General features: G+C 65.7%; 2 protein-coding genes and 2 long non-coding RNA genes across 10 annotated transcripts; 1 reads left to right on the top strand and 3 right to left on the bottom strand.

The window, feature by feature from the left end:
* Nucleotides 1-60: 60 nt before the first annotated feature.
* Nucleotides 61-3,744, bottom strand: RPS9 (ribosomal protein S9). Its single transcript, XM_080391856.1, has 6 exons — nt 3,636-3,744; nt 2,838-2,943; nt 2,640-2,762; nt 1,570-1,756; nt 548-756; nt 61-124 (listed from the first exon to the last, which is right to left on the bottom strand). Exons 2-5 carry the CDS (start codon nt 2,932-2,934, stop codon nt 579-581), a joined length of 585 nt encoding a protein of 194 aa, XP_080247982.1. The 5' UTR covers nt 2,935-2,943; nt 3,636-3,744; the 3' UTR covers nt 61-124; nt 548-578.
* Nucleotides 3,745-5,444: 1,700 nt separating this feature from the next.
* LOC308065659 (uncharacterized protein) lies at nt 5,445-19,783 on the top strand (the record flags this gene model as incomplete). 5 transcript variants are annotated; one of them, XM_080391822.1, is made up of 16 exons in its annotated part: nt 5,445-5,548; nt 7,068-7,201; nt 7,305-7,449; nt 8,571-8,647; nt 8,735-8,853; nt 8,955-9,042; nt 9,401-9,549; nt 9,891-9,975; nt 10,590-10,711; nt 11,356-11,505; nt 12,297-16,075; nt 16,601-16,959; nt 17,076-17,163; nt 17,556-17,696; nt 18,888-18,987; nt 19,526-19,783. In XM_080391822.1, the coding sequence occupies 16 exons, from the start codon at nt 5,446-5,448 to the stop codon at nt 19,653-19,655; spliced, it is 5,769 nt and encodes a 1,922-aa protein (XP_080247948.1). In that variant the 3' UTR covers nt 19,656-19,783. The 5 variants fall into 5 exon arrangements, with proteins under 5 accessions (XP_080247948.1, XP_080247946.1, XP_080247947.1 ...); XM_080391820.1 differs by lacking the exon at nt 5,445-5,548 and having other exon boundaries at nt 6,755-7,201; XM_080391821.1 differs by lacking the exons at nt 5,445-5,548; nt 17,556-17,696 and having other exon boundaries at nt 6,755-7,201.
* On the bottom strand, nt 7,109-13,009 carry LOC308065679. 3 transcript variants are annotated; one of them, XR_013928878.1, is made up of 4 exons: nt 12,930-13,009; nt 12,489-12,666; nt 10,952-11,371; nt 7,109-7,173 (listed from the first exon to the last, which is right to left on the bottom strand). It is a non-coding gene; the product is annotated as an uncharacterized lncRNA (long non-coding RNA). The 3 variants fall into 3 exon arrangements; XR_013928880.1 differs by lacking the exon at nt 7,109-7,173 and having other exon boundaries at nt 10,713-11,160; nt 11,258-11,371; XR_013928879.1 differs by lacking the exon at nt 7,109-7,173 and having other exon boundaries at nt 10,713-11,371.
* Nucleotides 19,784-20,048: 265 nt separating the features above from the next.
* On the bottom strand, nt 20,049-20,785 carry LOC308065681. Its single transcript, XR_013928881.1, has 3 exons — nt 20,695-20,785; nt 20,554-20,584; nt 20,049-20,474 (listed from the first exon to the last, which is right to left on the bottom strand). It is a non-coding gene; the product is annotated as an uncharacterized lncRNA (long non-coding RNA).
* Between the last annotated feature and the right edge of the window lie 2,842 nt (nt 20,786-23,627).

Here is a 23,627-nt window from a genome sequence, read left to right as displayed (position 1 = left end):
GCCTCCAAGGAACACAGGAGGCTGCTGTGTGCCCCCCCCCAAACACAAAAGAGAAGCCAGTGAGACAACTCCATTTATTGGCATTAACCCCCACAGGGGGACCCCGAATTCTGGGAGCTGGGACCTGGAAAAAAAAGCAGGGGGGTTAGTGGTGGGGACCTCAAAAACCAGCACACACACACCCAGCACCCCCAGGGGCCCCCTCAGACCCCCCAGGGTGTCAAGGTCCCTGGGGGGTGCACAGACATCGTCAGGGGTTTCAGCGCCCAGTGCTGCCATCATGGGGGGCCCCCAAAATGCACCACCACCCCCAAAAAGCCCCCCCAAACTTCCAACCCCACTTTCTACCCCTATTCCTAACCTCTCAAGAAACCCAGCACCCCAAAACCCAACCCCCCAAAACCCCCAGCACCCCAAAACCCTTGCACCCCCAAACCCAACACCCACGCCCCAACTCCTGCCCCCCCCCCCCCCCCCCCAACACCTCCAACCCCACCCCTCTGTCCCCCCACAAACCCCTTCCCCACAGCACACGTCATGCTCTCACCCCAGGGTCGTCCCCCCAGTTTTCAGGGGGCTCAGTCCTCCTCCTCGTCCTCACCCCCCCCTGCACCTCCCTGCCCCTTCTTGGCATTCTTCCTCTTGACCCTGCCAGGGCGACCCCCCCCATAGGGAGAGCGCAGCGAGAAGTCGATGTGCTTCTGCGAGTCCAGCCGCACGATGAAAGAGGGGATGTTCACCACCTGCTTCCGCACCCTGGGGGGAACCCCAAAATCGGGGGGGTCAGCACTCCAAAAAAACCATACCAGCAACTCCCTCCAGGCACCCCAACCCCACTGCAGGGAGATCCTGCCCTGGGGAATGGGGATCTGGCTCTGAAACGGTACTTTCTGTTAATGTTGGGTCCCCATAAACTTTGGGGTGCACCCCTTAAATCTTGGGGTACCCCTTAACTGCAGGACCGTTGTTTTGGGGGTACACTCTTGCAAAGTGTTGCCCCTTCCCTATTATGGAGCAGTGTTACCTAGGGCAGGGGCTCCCAGCAGCAGGGTGCTGAGGCTGTGCAGCTGAGCACAGACCCCAGCCCCTTTGCAGGGTGTGTGCAGTGAGAGCTGGGGGGTAAGGAGGACAGTATGGGTGTGCAGATTGACATGTGCCTCCCCAAAATTTAGGGGTGGTGTCTGCCAGTGTGTGGGCCCCCTAAAATTTGGGGGGTCACCCAGATGTAGACCCCAGCCTCTTTGCAGTGTGTCTTCAGTGAGAATTGGGAGGACAGATGAAGAGGGAGGAGATGAAGCACAGTATGGGGGTGTAGACTGAAGTGTGCCCCCCAAAAAATTTAGGGGGGTGCTTGGCAGCATGCAGCCCCCCCCAGATTTGAAGGGTGGGGGGGTTACCTGTGCTTGGACCCCGTCCCCTTCACAAGGTGTACGGCAGAGCCGCAGTGAACCTTGCCGACCTCGCTGGGGGCTGGCTGACCCTCACAGTGCAGAGAGGGTTTGCTCATGCTGTGGAAGGGCCCCTCAGGGTTTGGGACGGCCCTGAGGGGTGGGGGGCATAGGGACCCACCGAATGTGGCGCTGACGGATGAGGACACGAGCATGGTGGATGGACTTGGCCAGGCCCAGCTTGAAGACCTGAGTCTGGAGACGCCGCTCAAGGAAATCCTCAATCTTCAGCCCCAGGATGTAATCCAGCTTCATCTTCCCCTCATCCAGCACCCCGATGCGCACCAGCCGCCGCAGCAGCGCATTCCCTGAGGAGGGACAGAGGGAACACGGTGAAACATGGGAAAATGTGGCACAAAGGGGATGAAATGGGGGTAAATGGGGTCAAAACAGACTGAAACACAGGGAAAAGGGGGGCAATCAGGCTGAAACAGGTGGGGGGGGGGGGTGGGGTGGGGGGGAATGGAGGCAGAAGAGGGGCAAATTGACCAAAACAGGCAAAATGAGGGGAAGAGGGGGCCAAATGGGTTGGAACAGGAACAGGCTGAAACAGGAGCAAAAGACAGCAACAAGAGGCAAACGGCCAGGGAAGGGGTGACAGAATGGGAGGAAATGGAGGAAAAAAGAGGAATGAGATGGAGCAAAGGGGGCCCGGGGGAGAAGAGCAGAAGGAAAGCGGGAGCTGGAACAGGGGGAAGGGGGGCAAAGAGGGACAGAAACAAGAAAAAAGGGGGTGAAAATATGAAGGAACAGGGTCAAGGTGAGAAGAATTGGAGAAAGAAGGGGGTGAGATGGAGCAAAGCTGGAGAAAGCAAGGGACAAGATGACCAAATGGGACAATCAAAAAAAGGGGGGGCACAGTGAGGCAAAGTGGGCGGTGAGGGGCGTAAAAGGGAGAGGACCAGAAAAAAGGAGAGACAAAAAGAAAAGAGAGGGGACCAGGGCAGGAAAAAAAAAAAAAAGAAGGGGATAAGAGAAAACAAGGGGAGGAAATGGGGGGAAAAATTGTGGGGAAGTAGTTAAAAATGGGGTGATCAAAACAGGGAGAAAAGGGGGAAACTGTGAAAAAAAGAGTAAAGAATGAAAAAGGGGTGAAAAAAGGAAGAGTAAGGACAAAGAGTGGGGAAAAAAGCTGGCACCAAAGGGGGGTGCCAGGGAGAAAAAAGGGTGACCCCCGAAATAAAACCTCACCCTCAAAGAGGCGCCGTGGGTCCTTCTCGTCAAGGGTCAGCAGCTCCCGCGCTGCCTTACGGATCTTGGCCAGGGTGAACTTGACCCGCCAGACCTCCCGCTTGTTGCGCAGGCCATATTCCCCTGGAAGGGAACAGGGGGTCAGGGGGACCCCCAAAGCACCCCCTCCAATTCTTCAGCAGCCCCCCCCCAACTCACCAATGAGCTTCAGCTCCTGGTCAAGGCGGGATTTCTCAAAGGGACGTCGAGGGGTGACATAGGTTTTTCGGCAAACCCAGCTGCGGGCAACTGGCATGGCAGCGGTCTGTGGGGAGTGGAAGGAGCATATTGTGGGGGGTCAGGCCTGCTGAACCCCCTCCCTAAAATAAAAGGGGGAGTCCCACACGTGCGACAGCTAGCCCAAGAAAGAATTGAGCCCCTCTAAAGTTAAGGGCCCCCCTTTTGCGCTGGAAGTTGCACCCGTGACTCAGCATGTGTATGTGCCCCCATATTATCTAGGGGGGTGTGCTGAGCCTTTAACTGGGGATGGGGCTGCTTCCGGGGGGCTCTAAAGCCCTAGGTGGTGGTGGGACCCCAACTCCCTCAACAGGCGGGAGGGTCTGACCACCTCCTCCTTGGTTCTTTCTAGCACTGCGGTGGGGTGGGGCGGCTCCAGAGCCCCCGGGGGTCCGGGCACCCCCAAAATGAGCCCACTGCCCCGGCTACAGTTAATGCCGTGAAGGGAGATGCCCCAGAACCCCCCTGGGGCTGCAGGAGACCCTCAGAATACCCCGACGGGTGATGGCTTAGGCTGGGATCCCCCCCAACACGTGCGGCACTCCCTGCTCTGCGCATGCGCGGGGGCCGCACAGGCCCGGGGCCCTGCCTGGGGCCGGCTCATGCGCAGAGCGGGCGGAGACCCCCGGCACAAGGCCGCAGGCCAGGCCTGAGATCGCCGTTCCCCTGACCCCGAGCCGAGCCCCTGTTCGGGTCCCGCGCTGCCAGATTCAGCCTCACCTCCGCGGCGGCCGCAGTGGCGGAAAGGAGGAGATAGCGGCGCCAGCGCCGCTTTATATAGGCCAGCGGATGTCCCCGCCTCTCACACGAGGTCAGCCAATGAGAAGGCACGTTGCTTGCGTACGGCCGGCCAATGGCTGAGCGCGCCTGGCGTGCACCGAGACGAGGAGCAGCCCCGTCTGGGCGGCGCCATTGTTCCGGGAGGGAGGGGGAAGCGCGGGGTCCGCCGGTCGGGGTGCTGGGCGCTGCCAGTAGGCAGCAGCACCCAGGGGCCTGGCGGACACCAGGCTGACTGTGAGCCACCAACGTGGCACTGGTGTCCTGGGCTGTGTCAGCCAGTATGAGTAGTCAAGGTGGCCTTTCTCCAGTCAGCACTGGTGGGACACTGGGAGGACCTGGTCCGCCCCCCATCTCCCAGTATGAGTGAGCTGGAGCTACTGCTGAGACCCCAGCCAGGGACCACCAAAGGGAGGGGACAGCAGGGATGTTGGGGGGGGAGGTGGCACCAGCAAGGTTTTTGGTGGGACCTCAGGGACGTCGCACAGGTGGGACTGGGCTTGTCCACTGGTGACAAGGGACAGGGCAGTTGGGAAATGACACCATCGAGGCCACCAGCTGGTGGCCATGGGGGACCCACCGCTGGTAGACCAGCTCAAGGACATGGTGGCCCCTGTGGTCCCCACCCTGGCCACCTGCATGTCCCCTCCAGTGTCCCCTGTGTCCCCCACGTGTCCCTTCCATGGCCACCTGCATGTCCCCGCCATGTCTCCTCTCTGTCCCCGCCATGTCCCCTCACATATGTCTCCTTCCATATCCCTCTCCTTGTCCTCTCCAGTGTCACCTGATGTCATCCCCCCCCCTCCCCCCCGTGACACTCATGTCCCTTCCATGGCCATGGCCAACGCTGTCCCCATCGTCCCTCTATGCCCCACCCCCGTGTCCACCTGTGTCCCCTCCTTGACCATTTGTTTGTCCCCCCATGTCCCCCCTCTGTGTGCCCCCATGTCCCCCCCACGGCCACCTCCGTGTCCCCTCCAGTGACACCCGTGTCCCCCCACGTCCCCTCTCTGTCCCCCCCACAGCCACCTCCCTGTCCCCTCCAGTGTCACCCGTGTCCCCCCACGTCCCCCGCTCTGGCCACCTCCTCGCTCCCCCCCGCGTCCCCTCTCTGTCGCCCCGTCCCCCGTCTCCCCCCTCGCCCCCCCGCCCCACCCCCCGTGGTACCCAGCCCCGTCGCCATGGCAACCCCCTGCATCTCGCGCCCCGCCCCGCGCCGGGAGGGCGGCCCCTGCCCTGACAGACAGCCCCGGCGACCAATGGGAGGCGGCGGCCGGCGGGGCGGGGCCGGGGGGGGCGGGGGGGGGCAGCAGCGCTCCCGCACGGCCGCGCCGGCGGCTCCTCGGCCGCCTCCGCCGCCCTGACCCCCCCCCGGGCCCGCTGCTGCCCCCTCGGCACCCTCCAATTGCCCCCCCCGCCCCCCTGCTATCCTCCCAGCCCATTTACTGCCTCTCCCATCCCTTCTGCTCCCCCCCCACCCCCTGCTGTCCCCCCCACCCCATTTACTGCCCCCATTGTCTCCCATCCTCCCTTCTGCCCCCCCCACCCCCTCCTCTAGCCTCGCCATTGTCCCCCGACCCCCTCTACAGCCCCCCCTCTATCCCCCGACCCCCTTATTGCCCCCCCCCCTTCTAGCCATCCTCCCCCCCCAAACCCAGGATGGCATGGGCTGCCCTCCCCCGGGCCGGGCCGCCCTCCCCTCAGCTGCCCCCCCCCCCGCCCACACCCCGTTAGGGCCCTAGTGGGGGCCGGGATGCGGTGGCCAGGGCCCCCCCCCCTCCTGCTGCCGGCCGCTGCCGCCGCTGCCATGGCCTCGCTTGGGCCCCACGGTGTCCTGGGGGCCCCCCCGGCCCGCGGTGAGTCCTGCCCCCCCAACTGCCCCCCCACCATCCAGCCAGCCCCATGGGTGCCTGGCCATCCATTCATCCACCCATCCATCCATCCATCCCTATGGCCAGCCATCTGTCCATCTGTCTGTCCATCCCCATGGCTGTCTGTCCATCCAGCCCCACACTGACCATCCCCATGTCCCTCCGTCTGTCCAGCCAGCCAGCCCTATGGCCATCCATCTGTCCATCCAGCCCCATGGCTGTCTGTCCGTCTGTCCATCCAGCCCCACATCATCCATCTCCACGTCTGCCTGTACATTTATCCAGCCAGCCAGCCCCACATCATCCATCTCCACGTCTGCCTGTCCATCCACCCGTCCATCCAGCCCCACATCCATCTGTCCAGCCAGCCAGTCCCGTGTCCATCTGTCCCCACATCATTCATCCATCTCATCCGTGCGTGTGTCCATCCCTGTGTCCATCTGTCCCCATCTTGCATCCCTTGCCTGTGCCCCTCTGTCCATCACTCCCCGCATCCCTCCATCCCCACATCCGTCTATCCCTCGGTCTATCCCTCCGTCTCTCTGTCCTGCCCCCCACCCCCCCTCCCTGATCCCCAGCCCTCAACCCCTTCCCTCCGGTCCCCCCCGCCTTGTCCCCAGCCTTCTGTTGTCCCCATCATCCTCCCTTGTCCCCCCGCCTTGTCCCCATCTCTTGTGCCCCCCCATCCCCAGCACTCTGTTGTCCCCAGCCCCTCGGCTTCCCCGCCCCCCCCCCGCCCCATCCCTTCATCCCCCCATTGTCCCCAGCCTCCCGTTGTCCCCATCCCCTGTATACCCCTCCCGTGCCCCCCATACCTCTGTCCCCTGTTGTGTCCCCATCCCCTACCCCCCCATTGTCCCTGTCCCCCCATTGTCCCCGTCCCCTGTCCCCCGTTGTCCCCAGCCCCCTTGTTGTCCCTCCCCCCATCACCCTCCCTCCTCCATTACCCGGCTGGGAAAGGAAAGGGGGGAGGGAACCCGGGCATCCATACCCCTCCATCGTGTCCCTGGGGCGGAACTGGGCCCCTGAGGGGCGGGGGGTGGGGTGGGGTGGGGGCGGTGGGTGCTAAACACCTGTCCCCACGGGCTCAGCTAGATGGAAATGGCTGATGCGACCCCCCACCCCTGGGGACATCCCCCTCTCTGAGACACCCCCCATGGGACTCTCCCCAGGCAGGACCCCCCCAGCCCCATGGGACCCCCAAAATTACACCGAACTGCCCCCCCACCCCCATGGGTCCCCCTTCAGCTGCCCCGCTCCCCCCCCAGCCAGGGTGCCCACCACCGGGACCCCATATCACCCCCGTGGGACCCTCCTGCCTGGTGCACCCTCCAACCACCACCCACAGCCCCATGGGGCCCCCCCAGATACATCCCATGCCCCCCCCCGTGCCCCCCATCACCCCCGGGCCCCACCCCCCCAATCTTCCTCCCCCCAGTCCCGGGGTGCACCCCACTACCTTGGAGACCCCCCAAAATGGCTTCTCCTCCCTCCACCCCCCCAGGGAGCCTGCCCCCCGGGCGGGGGCTGCTGCCCCCCCCTTACGCCGTGGTGCTCATCTCCTGCTCTGGGCTGGTGGCCTTCGTCCTCCTCCTCCTCACCTGCCTGTGCTGCAAACGGGGCGACGTGGGCTTCAAGGTGAGGGGTGCTGTCCCCCCTCCAGCATGCTGGGGGGTGGGGGAGGGCCACCCCTTGATACTCTTTGACGCCCCCTTGCACCCACCCACCCGGGGGGACACAGGAGTTCGAGAACCCCGAGGGGGAGGAGGACTCCGGGGAGTTCACACCGCCAGCGGAGGAGACCTCATCCTCCCCATCCCTGCCCGATGTCTACGTCCTACCCTTGGGGGAGGTAGGGGGGCCCACCCCCCCACCCCCCCCCACCGGTAAGGGGGGCTGGGGCGTGGGGGAGGTGGTGGGGAGAGGGACTCCATGGATTGGCTCTTGGGCTCTTGAGGGGGTCAAAGAGGGGTTCTAGGTCACTCAGTGTGTGGTTTGGGGGGTGTGTGAAAGTGGGTTCTAGGTCACCCAATGGCTTGGGGGGATCCTCTGGGTGACCCAATGGTTTAGGGGACCTCATGGGTGCTCAGAGACACCCCACAGGCACTGGGGGGGGGGGGGGGGGGGGCTATGGGTGTTCTAGGTCACCCAGCGGGTGGTTTTGGGAGGTTGAAAGGGGGTTCTAGATCACCCAAGGGCTTGGGGGGATTCTGTGGGTCACCCAATGGCTTGGTCACCCAATGGTTCATGGGGGCCCTCTAGGGGCTCAGAGGCACCCCACAGGCACTGGGGGTGGGCTATGGGTGTTCTAGGTCACCCAGCATGTGGTTTGGGGGGAGTGAAAGAGGGTTCTAGGTCACCCAAGGGCTTGGGGGGAATCCTCTGGGTCACCCAGTGGTTTAGGGGAGGCCTCTAGGTGCTCAGAGGCACCCCACAGGCACTGGGGGGGCCCTACGGGTGTTCTAGATCACCCAGCAGGCGCTTCAAGGTGGCTCAAAGGAGGTTCTAGGTCACCCAACAGATTGGGGGGATCCTGTGGATGCTCTAGGTGTCCCCCCCAGTACCGAGTGACCCCTCACAAGCTCCTTGTCACCCTTGGATTCTTTTTGAAGTATCTGGGGTACCAGCATTTGGGGCGGGGAGCACCCAGTATTGTGAGGGCACCCAGAATTTAGGGGGGCCCCACCCTGGGGTAATTAAACTGGGGCAGGTGTCGATGCCCCAGAAATGTCACCAGTTGCTGATCAAAGTGGTGACATGCAGTGGCGCTGAGATGCCAGCAGCTGAGACAGGGGGTGGATGTCCCCCCCCCAAACTGCTCATCAGAGGGGGCTGAGCCCCCCCAGTATACCCTGCCCCATCTTGGGGTATTATTGGGACCCCTTAATGGGTTCTGCCCCAAATGGGGGGGGGGGGGCTGATGGCTCCAGGGCACCGATAAGGTCCCTGTGGGAGCCCCACTGCACCCCCCCCCCAAAAAAAAAAACCCTTGCACCCCTAATTCTAGACCCATCGAAGCCCCCAAGCTTGAGCCGGCAGCATCTGAGCTACCTCCAGGAGATTGGCACTGGCTGGTTCGGGAAGGTGAGGGAGGGGTCTGGGCAGGGCGGAGGGGGGATTTAACAGGGGGGTCACTCCCCTGAACCCCAAAACTTCTTGCCCCCCCCTCAGGTGATCCTGGGGGAGCTGTTGGGGGACGCCAGCCCAGCGCAGGTGGTGGTGAAGGAGCTTCGAGCTGGTGCCGGAGCCCCTGAGCAGCGACGCTTCTTGGATGAAGCTCAACCCTACCGGTACTGGGGAGGGGGGAGGGGTAACCCCGGCGTCTGAGGGGTTGGGGGGGGCTGGAGCGGGGGGGGATGGGAGCGCATACACGCCCCCCAATGCTTTGCAGGAGCCTCCAGCACCCCAACCTGCTGCAGTGCCTGGGGCTGTGCGGGGAGAGCGGGCCACTGCTACTGGTCATGGAGTACTGCCAGCTGGTAAGCGGTCGCGTGGTGGGGGTGGGGGTGTTGCACGGGGGGAGGTGTTGCACGGGGGGGGGGGGTGTACGGGGGGGGGGTTGCACGGGGGAGTTGGCACAAGGGGGTCTGCATGGGGAGGGTTGCAGGGGGGGGTTGCACAGGGAGGGGCTGCACAGCTTTTTGCACGTGGGGTTTGCACAAAGGGGGGATGCACAGGAGCGTTGGGCATGAGCATTTGCACGGCGGGGGGTGCACAAGGGGTTCTGCCCCCTGCCCCCCCCTGCCCCCCGCACCACCCCGTGTCCCATGACCACCCTGGTCGTGTGTGGTCGCGTGTCTGTCCGTCCCTGCCCGTGACCCCATCAACCTCTGGCAGGGGGACCTGAAGCGGTACCTGCGGGCACAGCGGGGGGCTGGGGGGGGTACGCCAGAGCTGCCCCCCCGCGACGTGGCCACGCTGCAGCGGTTGGCGCTCGAGGTGACCCTGGGGCTGCGGCACCTTCACCGCCACGGCTACGTCCACAGGTACTCCTGGGGTCCCCCTTGGGGTGGGGGTCTCCCCCAGACACCTGGGTGACCCCAAAATGCCTGGGTCCCCCCCCAACACCCGGGTCCCCCCCGGGGTGGGGGTCCCTCCGAACGCCTAGGTCCCCCTTGGGGTGGGGGTCCCCCCGAACGCCCAGGTCCCCCCAGACACCTGGGTGCCCCTCAGATGCCTGAGTGTCCCCTGGGATGGGGTCCCCCACAAACATGCCTGGGTTCCCCTTGGGGTGGGGTCTCCCTGAATGCCCGGGTCCCCCTTGGGGTGGGGGTCCCCCCAAACGCCTGGGTGCCCCCCGGGCCTGGGGGCTGAGCGGGTCCCGCAGCGACCTGGCCCTCCGCAACTGCCTGCTGACCTCGGAGCTGACGGTGCGGCTGGGGGACTACGGGCTGGCCCACAGCAACTACCGGGTGGGTGGCACCCATGGGGACACGGCTGGGAGGGGACAGGGGTGGGGGGGACACAGGGGTGACTGGGGTGGGGGCAGGGATGGGGAGACACAGGGATGAGGACATAGGGGTGACCAGGATGGGGACCAGCCAGGGCAGAGGGATGCAGGGATGGGCACCAGCTGGGATGGGGACAGGGATGGGAGGACATGGGGATGACCAGGAAGGGGACGACCAGGATGGGGACAATCCAAGAGGGGGACACACAGGAACAGGGGCCAGTTGGGATGGAGACACAGGGATGACCGGGATGGGGACAGGGATGGGGACAAGGGACACAGGGATGACCAGGATGGGGACCAGCCAGGGCAGAGGGATGTGAGGATGGGGACAGGGATGGCAGGACATGGGGATGGGGACAGAAGGACCAGCCAGGATGGGGTGACAAAGCCAGGGACCCACCAGGACAGACCCAGGGGCCTGGGAACATGCTGGGAACACGGTGGGGACAGGGACCCACCAGCACAGGGCCAGGAGCCTCAGGACCAGCTGGGGAACAGAACTGGGACCTGCTGGGATGGGTAGGGCCAGTCTGGGGCCAGGGTTGGGGACAATGGGTGACACCCTCCCCCCAGGAGGACTACTACGTGACCCCTGAGCGGCTGTGGGTCCCCCTGCGCTGGGTGGCCCCCGAGCTGCTGGCAGAGACCCAGGGGACCCTTGCGGTGGCAGAGCAGAGCAAAGAGAGCAACGTCTGGTGAGTTGGGGACACGGGGGATACCAGGGCATGGGGGACACCAGGGGACATCAAGGACATTGGGGACACCCCCATCCCAGTGGTGTGGTGTGGCAGCATCACCCACCCTGGTGCCAGGTTGTCCCAGTGGGGGCATGGGGTTGCAGTGCCCGGGTGTGACTGGGTCCTGATGTCACCTTTTGGGGTGTCATGGTGTCACAGTGTTGGGGTGTGACAGCGTTGGGGTGCTGCAGCACCCACCTGTGACAGTGTGGCACTGTCCTGATGTCACCACGACCTGTTGTACCGGCAATGGCTGCATGGTGCCCAGGCGGGACATTGTTGTGATGCCAGACGTGACAGCATTCAGCCCAACGGCGTCACGGCGTTGTGATGCCACGGTGGTCCCTGGTGTGGCGGTGACAAGTGGTCACGGTGTTGTGATGCCACAATACCCGGCATGATGGCCCCTGGTGTGACAGTGACAAGCATCATGGTGTTGTCACCCCGCATGACAGTCGCTAGCGTTAGGGTGACAAGCCTCACTGTGTCGTGACGCCACCACACCTGGCATCATGGTGTCACAATGCCACTGTATCCGGCACGACAGTCCTTGGGTGGTGGCGTCTGTGGTGACAAGGAGGGTGTCACGGTGTCCCCGTCAGGTCGCTGGGGGTGACGCTGTGGGAGCTGTTTGAGCTGGGGGTCCAGCCCTACCAGCACCTCTCGGACCAGGAGCTCCTCGGCCGCCTGATGCGCCGACGTCCCCTGGCTCTTGGCCGCCCCCGGCTCCGCCTGCCCCACGCTGACAGCTGGTGAGTGGGGGGGGACAGGGGGACATGGTGGGGGGGACAGGGGGACATGGGGGGGGGGGGTACAGGGACCCCCCAATACATCCACCCACCGGCTGTGTCCTCCCATCTGTCCCTGTCCCCCCGGGGGGGTAGGTGCCCATCCCTTGGGTGTCCCTGCCACTGTTCTGTTGTCATCCCCCACCCCATGCCACCCCCGTCCCTGGGCTGTCCCCGTCCTTGGGGTGTGTGTCCCTGTCACTGTCCTGTCCTATCCCCCCTATGCCATCCCCATCCCTTGGGTGTCCCATCCCCAGGGTGTCCCTGTCACTTTCCCTGTCCCCTCCCACCATGCCATCCCCTTCCCTGGGGTGTCCCTGACACACACACACATCCCTGCCCCTGGCGTGTCCCTGTCACCTCACCCCCCCCCCCCCCATTTCCATCCCTGTCGTGACCCTGTCACCTCCCCCCACCCCCAAATCCCCGTCCCTGGGGTGTCCCTGTCACACACCCCCCCGCCATCTCCATCCCTGGGGTGTCCCTGTCACCTCCTGCCCCTGCCATCCCTGTCCCCGGGGTGTCCCCATCACCTCCCCACCACCATCATCTCTGTCCCCGGGGTGTCCCCGTCACACCCCCCCACCCCCCACCCCCCACCTCCATCCCCGGGGTGCCCCTGTCACAAACACACACACACACACACCCGCCATCCCCGTCCCCGGGGTGTCCCTGTCTCCGCATCCCTGGGGGGTGTCCCCGTGAGTGCCCCCTGCCCGCCAACACCCACCGTGGGGGGTGGGTGCCACCCGCAGGTTCGGGGTGCTGCAGTCCTGCTGGCGCCCGCCCCCCCAGCGCCCATCGCTGGAAGAGCTGCACCGCCGGCTGAGCACCCTCCTGCGGGGTCCCCAGGGGGGGTCCCCGGCGCCAGCCCCCCCCCCTCGCCCTCCCTCCGCCTTCCCCCTCCTCGACACCTTCCCTGGCCCCGATCCCGAGGACGTCCTCACCGTCACCCAGAGCAGCCGGGGACGTCTGGCTTTCGAGTGTCTTTGGGAACGCGCCCGGGGGGGCCGCTCTGGTGGGGGACCCCCACCTCAAAACCGCCCCAGTACCTTGGGGACCCCCGGGGTGCTGCCGGTGTTGGGTGCCCGCAGCCCCTCGGGGACCAGCGAGTACTACATCCGCCTGGAGGAACACGAAGGTGGGGGGGACACCGGTGAGGCCATGGCCCCCCCCGCTGTCCCTAGCCGTCGGGGGGGGCTCAACCCCTTTCGCGGGGTGCAGGAGACGGCACTGATGGGGGGAGCTGGGGAAGGGTGGGGGGAGCGCAGCTCGGCAGGGAGCACGGCTGGAAGTGGGGGGAGCAGCCCCCGGCGCCCCTTGGCTTGTCCCCTCTGCCGGGGGGACGAGGAGGGAGAGGATGGGGACACCCCCCCACCCCCCTGTACCTGCGCCCTGGCCCGTGCCGATGTGGTGCGGGGGTGGCGGGAGCGGGGGGCCCCCCTGCGCCCCCGCTGTGACAGCGCCGGGGACGACTCATCCCTGCGGGCGGAGAGGGGGTCCCTGGTGGAGTGTCCCGCAGCCACTGAGGCCACTGAAGCCACCGAGACCGCTGGTCACCCCGGGCTTTGGGGGGCAGAGGGGCAGGGGGCGGCAGTGGGGCAAGACGAGGTGGCACTGTGGGGACAAGAGGGGATGGCGATGACCAAAGAGGTGGCACCTGGGGCGCAAGGGATGTCCCCTTTGGAACTGAAGGTGGCCCCATGGGGACAAGAGCGGTCTTCGTCGATGCAAGAGGGGCCACCGCTGGCACAAGGGACATCCCCTTTGGCATTGGAGATGGCCCCGTGGGGCCAAGAAAGGTCTTTGTTGATGCAAGAGAGGCCACCACTGACAAGAGAGGTGGCACCTGGTTCACAAGGGACATCCCCTTTGGAACTACAGGTGGCCCCTCAGGGACAAGAGAGGCCACCATTGATGCAAGGGACATCCCCTTTGGCATTGGAGATGGCCCTGTGGGGACAACAAAGGTCTTTGTTGATGCAAGAGAGGCCACCATTGACAAGAGAGGTGGCACCTGGGACACAAGGGACACCCCCTTTGGAATTGGATGTGGCCCCATGGGGACAACAGAGGTCTTTGTTGACTCAAGAGAGGCCACTGTTGGCACAAGGGACATCCCCTTTGGCACTGGAGATGGCTCCATGGGGCCAAGAGAGACCACCGCTGACCAGACAGGTGGCACCTGGGGCACAAGGGACATCCCCTTTGGCATCGGAGGTGGCCTCATGGGGACAAGACATGTCATCGTTGACACAAGAGAGGCCACCGTTGATGCAAGGGACGTCCCCTTTAGCACTGGAGATGGCCCCGTGGGGCCAAGAGAGGCCACCATTGACCAGAGAGGTGGCACCTGGGACACAATCCCCTTCAGCACCCCAGATGGTCCCGTGGGGACAAGGAATGTCACCTTTGACACCAGAAACAGTGCCTGGGACACAAGGGACGTCCCCTCTGGCACCAGAGATGCCCCCATGGGGACAAGAAAGGCCACCGCTGATGGGAGAGGTGGCACCTTTGGCATCAGAGAGGTCCCCTTTGGCACTGGAGACGTCCCCGTGGGGACAAGAAACATCTTTGAGAGGAGAGGCAGTGCCCAGCACACAAGGGACATCCCCTTTGGCAGCAGAGATGGCCTCATGGGGTCAAGAGATGGCACCTTCGGCACAAGGGATGTCCCCTTTGGCAGCAGAGACATCCCCATGGGCACAAGAGATGGCACCTACGCAAGAGATGTTACCCAGGGAACAAGGGTCATCCCCTTGGGCATACGAAATGTCACCTTTGGCACGAGAGACAGTGCCTGGGGGACACGGGACATCCCCTGTGACACCAGAGGTGTCCCCATGGACCCAAGAGATGTCACCTACCCCACCAGAGATGGCACCTGGGGCACAAGGGACATCCCCTTTGTCACAAGAGATGCTGCCTTCATCACAAGGGACGCCCCCTTGGACAGACATGACAGTGCCAGGGGCACAAGGGACCTCCCCGTGGTCACGTTGGACAGATGTGACAGCACCCGGCGCACCAGGGACATCCCTGTGGATACAAGGGACGACGCCTGGGGCACCAGGGACATCCCTGAGGGAGGATTTTCCCCGGGGGGGTCCTTGGGGACCCCCACCAGGGTCTCCCTTCCCAGGCACCGGCATCCTCGTGGCCGTGGCTGTGCCACCGCTGGCCGCACTGGCCGAGGGTCCCGAGGAGAAGGTGGCCCTGGTACCCGGGGTTCTCGGGGACCCCCCCACGGTCATCCCCTGGCCAGGCGGGGACACCCAAGGTGGCGGCCCAAGGGGGGGCACAGGGAGGTGCCAAGGGACATCCCCAAAGGGGTCTCCAGAGATGTCCCCAAAGGGATCCCCAGAGAGGTGCCAAGGGATGTCCCCAGAGATGTCCCCAAAGGGGTCCACAGCAGGGTCTCCAGAGAGGTGCCAAGAGAAGCCCCCAAAGAGATGCCAAGAGACGTCCCTGTCAGGGTCCCCAGAGAGGTGCCAAGAGACATCCCCAGGGATGCCCCCCCCGAACTGCCCGATGACATCCTCAGGGCAGTGCCCAGAAGGGGACCCAAAAAGATGTCCCAGGAGGTCCCCAGAGAAGTGTCCCAAGAGGTCCCCAAAAGGGTCTCTGAGGAGATGCCCAGAGATGTCCCCAAAGGCGTCCTTGGAGAAGGTGCCCAAGGGGTCCCCAAGGAGGTGCTCAAAGTCCCCAACAGGGTCCCCAGCCCGGTCCCCAAAGGGGTCCCCAGGGAAGGGTCCACCCAGGTCTCCGAAGGCATCCCCAAGGAGATGTCAAGAGAGAGCCTCAAGGGGTTCCCCAAGGAGACTCCAAGAGATGTCCCCAAAGAGATGCCAAGAGATGACCCCAAAGGCAGCCCCGAAGAGATGCCAAGAGATGTCCCCAAGGAGACGCCAAGAGATGTCCTCAAGGGGTTCCCCAAGGAGACTCCAAGAGATGTCCCCAAAGGCGTCCCCAAGGAGGTGTCAAGAGATGATGACCCCAAAGGCATCCCCAAAGAAATGCCAAGAGATGTCTCCACAGGGTCCCCAGAGGAGATCCCCAAGAGGGTCCCCAGCGAAACTTCCAGGGGGGCCATCCCCAAAAGAACCTCCCAAGGTGTCCCCAGCCCCAAGGGTGTCGCCACCCTCGCCGGGACAGCGCCCAGGGGACAGCGGCTACGAGACAGAGACATCCCCATCACCCGCAGCAGGGGCCGGTGGCAGTGGCACCACCAAGGTGGTGGTGACCCCGGGGACACAGGTGTCCCATCGCGGGCAGGGGGACAGGGACGGGGACGTCCCCGGGGCCACTGCCGAAGGGGGGTTCGTGGTGCAGGTGTGCCAGGAGCAACTGCAGGTCACCCTACGCGAGGACGTCACCCGAAATCTGCTGGCACCCCGGGGACAGGACGAGCACCCCGAGGCCCTGGCGCAGGGGGGGGCCAGCAGAGGGCGGGTGGGGGACAACGGCCACGGCGGCGGCGCCACCGACGTCCCCGTCCCCACGCCCACCCCCAGCAGCGCCGACATCCGAGGTGGGTGAGGAATGAGGCTGGGAAGAGGGGGGCAACAAGGGGCTTTTGGGGGCAGGAGGTGGGGGGTCTTCTGGGGTGGTGCATTGTGGGAAGGGGGCGCCTCCTTGTCCCCCCCTTTTGACTTTTTGTCCCTTTTCTCTGCCCCCTCTAACCCTCCAACCACCCCCGCTGCCCTCTAACCCGCCCCACGGCCCTTCTCTACCCCCCAACATCACGGCACTGCCCCCTAACCTGCCCCATTGCCCTGCTCTGCCCCTCAACCTGCCCTCCTGCACCCCCAAACCGCCTAAACCTGCCCCACGCCCCCCTCTAACCCCCCCAACCTGCCCTATAACCCCACCCCCGACCTCCCACTAACCCCTGACCCGCCCCACGGCCCCTCTCCGCCCCCAACCTCCCCTCCCACCCCCTCTATCGCCCCCAACCTTGCCCCACTGTCCCCTAACCTGCCCCACACACCCGCCCCACCCCCCAACCCCGCCCCGCTGCCCTCTCCCCTTCCCCACGGCCTCTGCCCCACCCCAGCGAAGGCCTCCCGCCTCTCTCTCCCGCTGCCGCCCCTGGCCCTGCGGCCCTTCCCCCGGCGCGGCCCGCGAGCCCCGCGCTGGGAGGCGGCGGAGGCGCGGGGGCCGCCGGAGGAGGAGGAGGAGGAGGAGGAGGACGAGGAAGAGGAAGAAGAGGCCGAGGCCGAGGGAGCCGAGGCGGCGGGCGGGGGCGGCGCCGCGGAGCCGGCGGTGCCGGTGGTGGTGACCCGCTGGGACGGGCGCGGCCTCCGGGGCCTCCTCAAGTCGCCGAGGGCCGCGGCTGAAGCGGAAGCGGCGCTGGCGCGGAAGCGCAAGATGGTGTCCTTCTTCGATGACGTCACCATCTACCTCTTTGACCAGGTGGGCGGGGACGGCGCTGATATGCTGGCGGGGCGCGGGAAGCCCCGCCCACAGGGGAGGGGAGGGTGGGGCGGAGGGGCGGGGCGATGACAGGCTCCGCCCCCCACCTCGCGTAGGAGACGCCTACCAACGAGTTGAGCTGCCAGAGCGCCGCCGAGAGGGAGGGGGCGGAGCCCGACGCTTTCGCGCCGCCTGACGGAGTCGGTGGGTACTGCCGCCGCGGGGAGAACCCGGGGGGGAGTGTCCTGCCCCACGGCGGGGGGAACTGGGCCCACAGCGGGGCTCAGCCCCGTATAGGTGGGCCCTGAGCACTGGGGGTGGGGAGTGTCCCTGCCCTGTAGCGGGGGGTCGGGGGTCTTGGGGGGAGGCCCTGCCCCGGGTGGGGGCCACTGCCCCATAGCGAGGGGGCCCTGGGTCAAGGGGATGCTCTGGAGCCGCGGCAGGGGGATCTCTGCCCCACATCACGGGAGCCTTTGGGGCGGGGGGGGTCCATGCCCAACAGAAGGGGGTCCTGGGGGTTGTGTGTCTCTTCCCCATAACAGGGGTGTCCTGGGCATTGGGGGGGGGGGGGGATCCTGACCCCCGGCACCCCACAGGAGGGGTCTTTGAGTGGGAGGAGGAGCGGGACCCCCCCGGCCCCCCCCTGGGTGGGGACCCCCGACGTGGCACCCGCTTCACCGTCTCCCCTGCCCTGGAGCCCCCCCGGGCCCCCCCCGAGCCCGAGCGCCCCACGGCCCGTGAGTGGGGGGCAGAGCTGGGGGGCTGGGAGGTGCAAAGGGGCAGATAAGGGGGGTTGGGTGGTCCCAGGGGGCAGAGCTGGGGGGTGGGGGTCATGTGGCACATTTTGGGGGGGGCTGAAGGGTGCGGAGGGGCAGATGGGGGGGCTGGGGGGTTATGGGGCAGGTGAGGGTGGGTGGGGATGCTGAGGGAGCAAAGGAGCAGATGGGGGGGGGGCTATGGGGCAGGTAAGGGGGGTTGGCTGTCCCATGGGGCAGATCCAGGGGGGCTGGGGGGGTGTCACAGGGGCAGATGGGGGGTCTGAGGGGTGCTATGGGGCAGATGGGGGGGGGGTTGGGGGGTCCTGGGGGGTCAAAGAGGCAGAGCTGGGGGTTGGGGGTGCTCAGGAGGGGGTTGGAGCTGGGGGTACCTGACACCCCCCCCACCTTTTCCAGCCCCCATCGAGAACTGACCCGGGGGGGGGGGTACCGGAGCCCCTCCCCCAGCCATCGCAGCCACTTGGGGGGGGGGGGGGGGGCCTCCCCTGCTGCCCCTCCCCCCCAGCCCCCTCCATGGCGGCGGGGGGAGGGGCCTGATCCCACCCCCGAACACTCATTTTCTACAGTGACTTTGGGGGGGAGGGCGAATGGGCCCCCCCAGCCGGTGCCAAAATGGGGGCCGCTCCCCTCCCCCCTACCCCAGACCCAGCAAGGGGGGGCCCTGCCCCCATGTAGCCCCCCCAGTGCCAAACTTGGGGGTCCCGAGGAAGAACAAACCCCCCCCAGAATGGGGGAGGGGGGGGTGGGGGAGGGTCAAGGGGGGGGAGGGGCATTAAAAAAAAAAAACTCCAGGTCTGGCTTTTACTTTGAATAATGTGGTGTGTACTGGTTTGTACTGGGGGGACTGGTTTGTACTGGGTGCTGGGGACTGCCCCCCCCTCCAGCTGGTTTGGACTAATGGGGGCAACTGGGCTTTACTGGGAACCAGCGAATCCTCAGCTGGTTTGGACTGGGGGGCAGGTGGGGGGCCATGGGGCAGGTTGGGGGGCAACTGAGGGAACTTGGGGGGGGGGGGCAGTTATGGGGCAGAGCTGCTCCATAGCCATAGTGTGGGGGTGAGGAGGGGCAGTTGTGCCACCCATCCCCCCCCAAATCCCCCCCTCCCCCTGCCTGAGCCGCTCTGATCCCCCCCTCCCCCCCCCGCCCTCCCAGTAAAGCCCAGTAAGACCATTAATCACCACTGGCCCGGCCTGGGTGGCCGCGGGAACAAACGCGCAAGCAGCTGTGGGGCGTCGCACACGCGTGTGCACAGGTATGAGGGAGGGGGCTGGGGGGGGTACACACATTTCAGGTGGGGGGCAGGAGGGCCCCGTGTCGCACACACGTGTGTGAGGGGAAGCCAGTGGGGGGGGGGGCGAGGGGGTCTTGCACACACACATGCAAGGGCATCACTTCTGTTGCACCAAGGAGGTGCAAGGGGAGGGGGGGTCACATGTGTGCAAGTGTGTGCATGCATGGCACATACACGTGCAAGGGCTGGAGGTGCTTGTGCTGCACCTGAGTGTGCAAGGGGGGGGTGACACATGCATCACATGTGCACGTGCAAAGGGCGGGAGGAGTCTGTGTGCACAAGGGAGCTGCATGTCTTGCACACACGTGTGCGAGCGGCTGTTGCACATATTGCACGTGTGTGCACAGGGCTGCTCCCTGCATTGCACGCTCATGTGCAAAGGCCTGCAGCTCATATCACACACGTGTGCAAGGGGAGAGCTGTTGCATCACATGCACATGGGGGGCAGAGCACTCATGTTGCACGCGTGTGTGCACAGGGATCCTTTCTTGCGTTGCAGAGGCCTTCCTGGAGCTGCACGCGCACCCCGCCCCACACCCTTGCCTTGCACACACGTGTGCCCCCACCATGCCACCCCACGCGCTCATCCTGCTGACCCTTGGGGTGCTGCTGGGGGGGGTGGGGCCTGAGCCCCTCCCCCGCTTCATCTGCACCCCGCTCCCCCCTGAAATGGAGCCGGGCTGCTCCGCCGGCCCCTCACATGAGGACTCGCACGAGGCGTCGCACGACGGTTTGCACGAGGGCCCCTACGAGGGGCTGGCAGGGGCACGGCGCACCATCCTGCGGCTTCGCGAGGCGCTGGTGCAGCAGCGGGAGGCGGCATTGGAGCAGCGGGAGGCAGCGCGGGAGCTGGCAGCCAAGCTGGCCCGGTGCCAGGCCCGGGCTCACCAGGCCTCACACGAGGAGGTGGCGTCGCACGAGGAGGTGGCGTCGCACGAGGAGGCCTGGCGGGGGCAGGGGGAAGGGGTGCAGCAGGTGCTGCAGGGCTTGCGGCAGCGGCTGCAGCAGCTGCAGGTGAGGCGGCAGGGGGGGAGGGGCTTGCATGCACGTGTGCAACGCACCTTGGTTGGGGCACGCTTCTGCATCGCTCCCTGGGATGCACGGCCCCCGTGTATCGCTCCTTGTGTTACACCATCTTCGTGCATTGCTCCCCGCGTTGCGCCGTCCTCGTGCCACAGTGCACCTAGGCATTGGTCCCTTTAGTGCGTCATCCTTGTGCCTCGTGCTGTGTCACACCCATGTGTGGCACCCTGGGATGCATCATCCTGGTACACAACTTGCACCATCCTCGTTCACTGCTCCCTGGGGTGCAGCACCCTCGTGCACCGCCCCTCATGCTGCAGCAGCCTTGTGCATCGCTCTGTGTGTTGCACTGGCCTTGTGCATTGCTCCCTGCGATGCACCATCCTTGTGCACGGCTCCTAGGGCTGCAGCACCCTCGTGCACCGCTCCCTCGTGCAACACCTCCCTCGTGCACCGCTCCCTCGTGCAACACCTCCCTCGTGCAACACCTCCCTCGTGCAACACCTCCCTCGTGCACCGCTCCCTCGTGCAACACCTCCCTCGTGCAACACCTCCCTCGTGCAACACCTCCCTCGTGCAACACCTCCCTCGTGCACCGCTCCCTCGTGCAACACTCCCTCGTGCAACACCTCCCTCGTGCAACACCTCCCTGGCCAAACGTCCGGGTCCCACCAGAGGCGGAGGGGGTGCGGGGGGGGGTGTGTGCTGGGGCGCATCGGGGTGCACACCCTCCCCCCCTCACCCCCCACCCCCCCCAGCTTACCCCCTGATCCTCTTTGGGGACCATCTGGTGGCCTTGCAGCAGGGAGGCGGTGGGGGAGTGGGGGTGCCCGGATGCCAGGGTCTTCCCTTCCCCTCCCCCCACCCCCCCCCACCCCCCACCTCGTTGCCCTCATTAACCTGGTGCTGATTAATTCTGGGCGAGGGATTAATGGGCAGCTCCTGGGCTGCCCTTGGGCTAAATATACCCGGGGAGGGAGGGGGGGCACAAAGGGCAAGTGGGGGGAGGGGATGGGGGCACTTGGGGGTCAGGAAGGGGGGTTGGAGGGTAACTGGGGGGGGCTGGGGGGCAGGATGAGGCTATGGGGGAAGATGAAGGGGCAGTTGGGGGGGCTGTGGGTTAAGATGAGAGATCTGTGGGGTGAGGTGGGGGGCTGCGGGGTGAGGTGGGGGGCAGGTTTGGGCGCCGTGGGGTGACGCCCCCCCCAGCAGAGCCGGAATGTCTCGGGGCTGCGGGAGGCGCTGCAGAAGAAGATTGGACTCCTGGAGCTGCAGCTCCATCACCATGGCAACGGCAGCCATCCCCATGGCAACCACCACAGCCACCATGGCAACCACTTTGGCGACCACGGCCACCACAGCGACCACCATTTGAAGCATGGCAACCAGCACGGCGACCAGCACGGCAACCACCATGGTGACCATGGCGACCACCACGGCAACCACCATGGCGACCACAGCAACCACCATGGTGACCATGGCGACCACCACGGCAACCATCACGGCAACCACCACGGCCATCACGGTGACCACGAGAAGCATGGCAACCACCATGAGAGTCCCCATGGCAACCACCACGGTCACCATGGTGGCCACAGCAAGCCCAGTGACCACAGCAACCACCACGATCACCATGGTGACCACAGCAAGCCCAGTGACCATGGCAACCACCACGGTCACCATGGCGACCACAGCAAGCCCAGTGACCACAGCAAGGCTGGTGACCATGGCAACCTGCATGGCATCCTCCATAGCAACCACCATGAGGGTCTGCATGGCAACCACCACAGTCACCACGGGGACCACAGCAAGCTCAGTGCCCACGCCAAGCCCCACAGCATCCTCCATAGCGACCACCATAGCAACCACCATGGCGACCACGGCAAACCCAGTGATCCCCACGATCAACACGGCAACCACAGCAAGCTCAGTGACCACAGCAACCACCACGGCATCCTCCATAGCAACCACTACGGGAACCATGGCAACCACCACGGCGACCACAGCAAACACAGCAACCTCCCTGGCAACCATTTCGAGGATCACCATGGCAACCACCACAGCCATCTTCATGGCAACCACTATGGGAACCATGGCAACCACCACGGTGACCACAGCAAGCATGGCCATCCCCATGGCAACCACCTGGAGCATCACTGGGCCCACAGCCATCACCATGGTGACCATGAGGCCCATGAGGAAGACGAGGACCATGAGGACCACGGGGACCTCAGGGACCACCAGGATGTCAAGGACCCCCAGGACAAGCACAAGGGTGAGGGAACAGCAGGAGGTACGGGGACCCCCGGGGTAGGGACAAAGGTTGGGGATCCCCAGGGTTGGGGACCCCCCAGGGCTGGGGACAGAGGGTTGGGGACCCCCAGGGTTGGAGACACTTGGGGACAGAGGTTGGGGACCCCCCGGGGCTGCGGACAGTGGGCTGTGGACACCCAGGAGTGGGACCCCCGGGATTGGGGACACTTGAGGACAGAGGTTGGGGACCCCCCGGGGCTGGGGACACAGGGTTGGGGACCCTCAGGAGTGGGACCCCCAGGGATGGGGACACTTGGGGACAGAGGTTGGGGACCCCCTGGGGCTGGGTACGGAGAGTTGGGGACCCCCAGGGTTGGAGACACTTGGGGACAGGGGTTGGGGACCCTCAAGGGCTGGGGACAGAGGGTTGGGGACCCCCAGGGGTGGGAACACTTGGGGACAGAGGTTGGGGACCTTCAGGGGTAGGACCCACGGGGTGGGGGACTCTTGGGGACCCCCAAGGGTGGGATCCCCCTGCCCAGGGCATCCCCGAAGGACGGAACCCCCAGGGGACAGAGTGACTGGGGACCCCCACGGTGGCCCCCACCCCACTACGAGCGCCCCATGCTGATGGCCAGGGGGTTCCCCAGGTGCCGGGGTCCACCGGGGGGGCTTCCGCGTGGCCTTCCCCCTCCGCACCAACTACATGTTCGCCCGGGCGCGGGGCACAGTGCGGCGGGCGCTGCGAGCGCTCTCCGCCTGCCTCTGGCTGCGCCCCGGGGGGGCCCCGGCCCTGGGCACCCCCTTTTCCTACGCTGCCCCCGGGCAGCCCAATGAGCTGGTGCTGCTGGCGTGGGGGGGGCGCCCCATGGAGCTGCTGGTGGATGACCAGGTGGGGGGGCTACAGGGGGCTGGGGGGGGCTGCTGGGGGGCTATGAAGGGCTGGGAGCAGTGGGGGGGCTATTGGGGGGGGCTATGGGGGGCTGGGAGGAGTGGGGGGCTACTGGGGGGGCTATGAGGGGCTGGGAGCGGGGGGGAGCTACTGGGGGGGCTATTGGGGGGGGCTATGAGGGGCTGTGGGGGACTATTGGGGGGCTATGAGGGGCTGGGAGAGGGGGCTATTGAGAGGGATATGGGGGGCTGGGAGGAGTGGGCGCTATTGGGGGGCTATGAGGGACTGGGAGAAGGGGGATATTGGGGGCTGAGAGGAGGGGGGGCTACAGGTGGATATGGGGGGACTGGGAAGTGGGGGGGCTACGGGGGAACTGAGGGGAGCTATGGAAGGTTATGGGGGGAGGGAGGTGGGGCTGATGGGGGCTATGGGG

The sequence above is a fragment of the Falco punctatus genome (genome assembly GCF_963210335.1).
Source record: "Falco punctatus genome assembly, chromosome: 6".
Lineage (NCBI taxonomy): Eukaryota > Metazoa > Chordata > Aves > Falconiformes > Falconidae > Falco > Falco punctatus.
This window is presented reverse-complemented; position numbering and strand designations above follow the sequence as displayed.

Coding starts and splice junctions, on each gene's coding strand:
- RPS9 (XM_080391856.1), bottom strand. CDS start 2,934: ATGCCAGTTGCCCGCAGCTGGGTTTGCCGAAAAACCTATGTCACCCCT. Junction 1,757..2,639: donor CCCACGGCGCCTCTTTGAGG/GTGAGGTTTTAT, acceptor GTCCCTCCTCAG/GGAATGCGCTGCTGCGGCGG. Junction 757..1,569: donor ATCCGTCAGCGCCACATTCG/GTGGGTCCCTAT, acceptor GGTTCCCCCCAG/GGTGCGGAAGCAGGTGGTGA.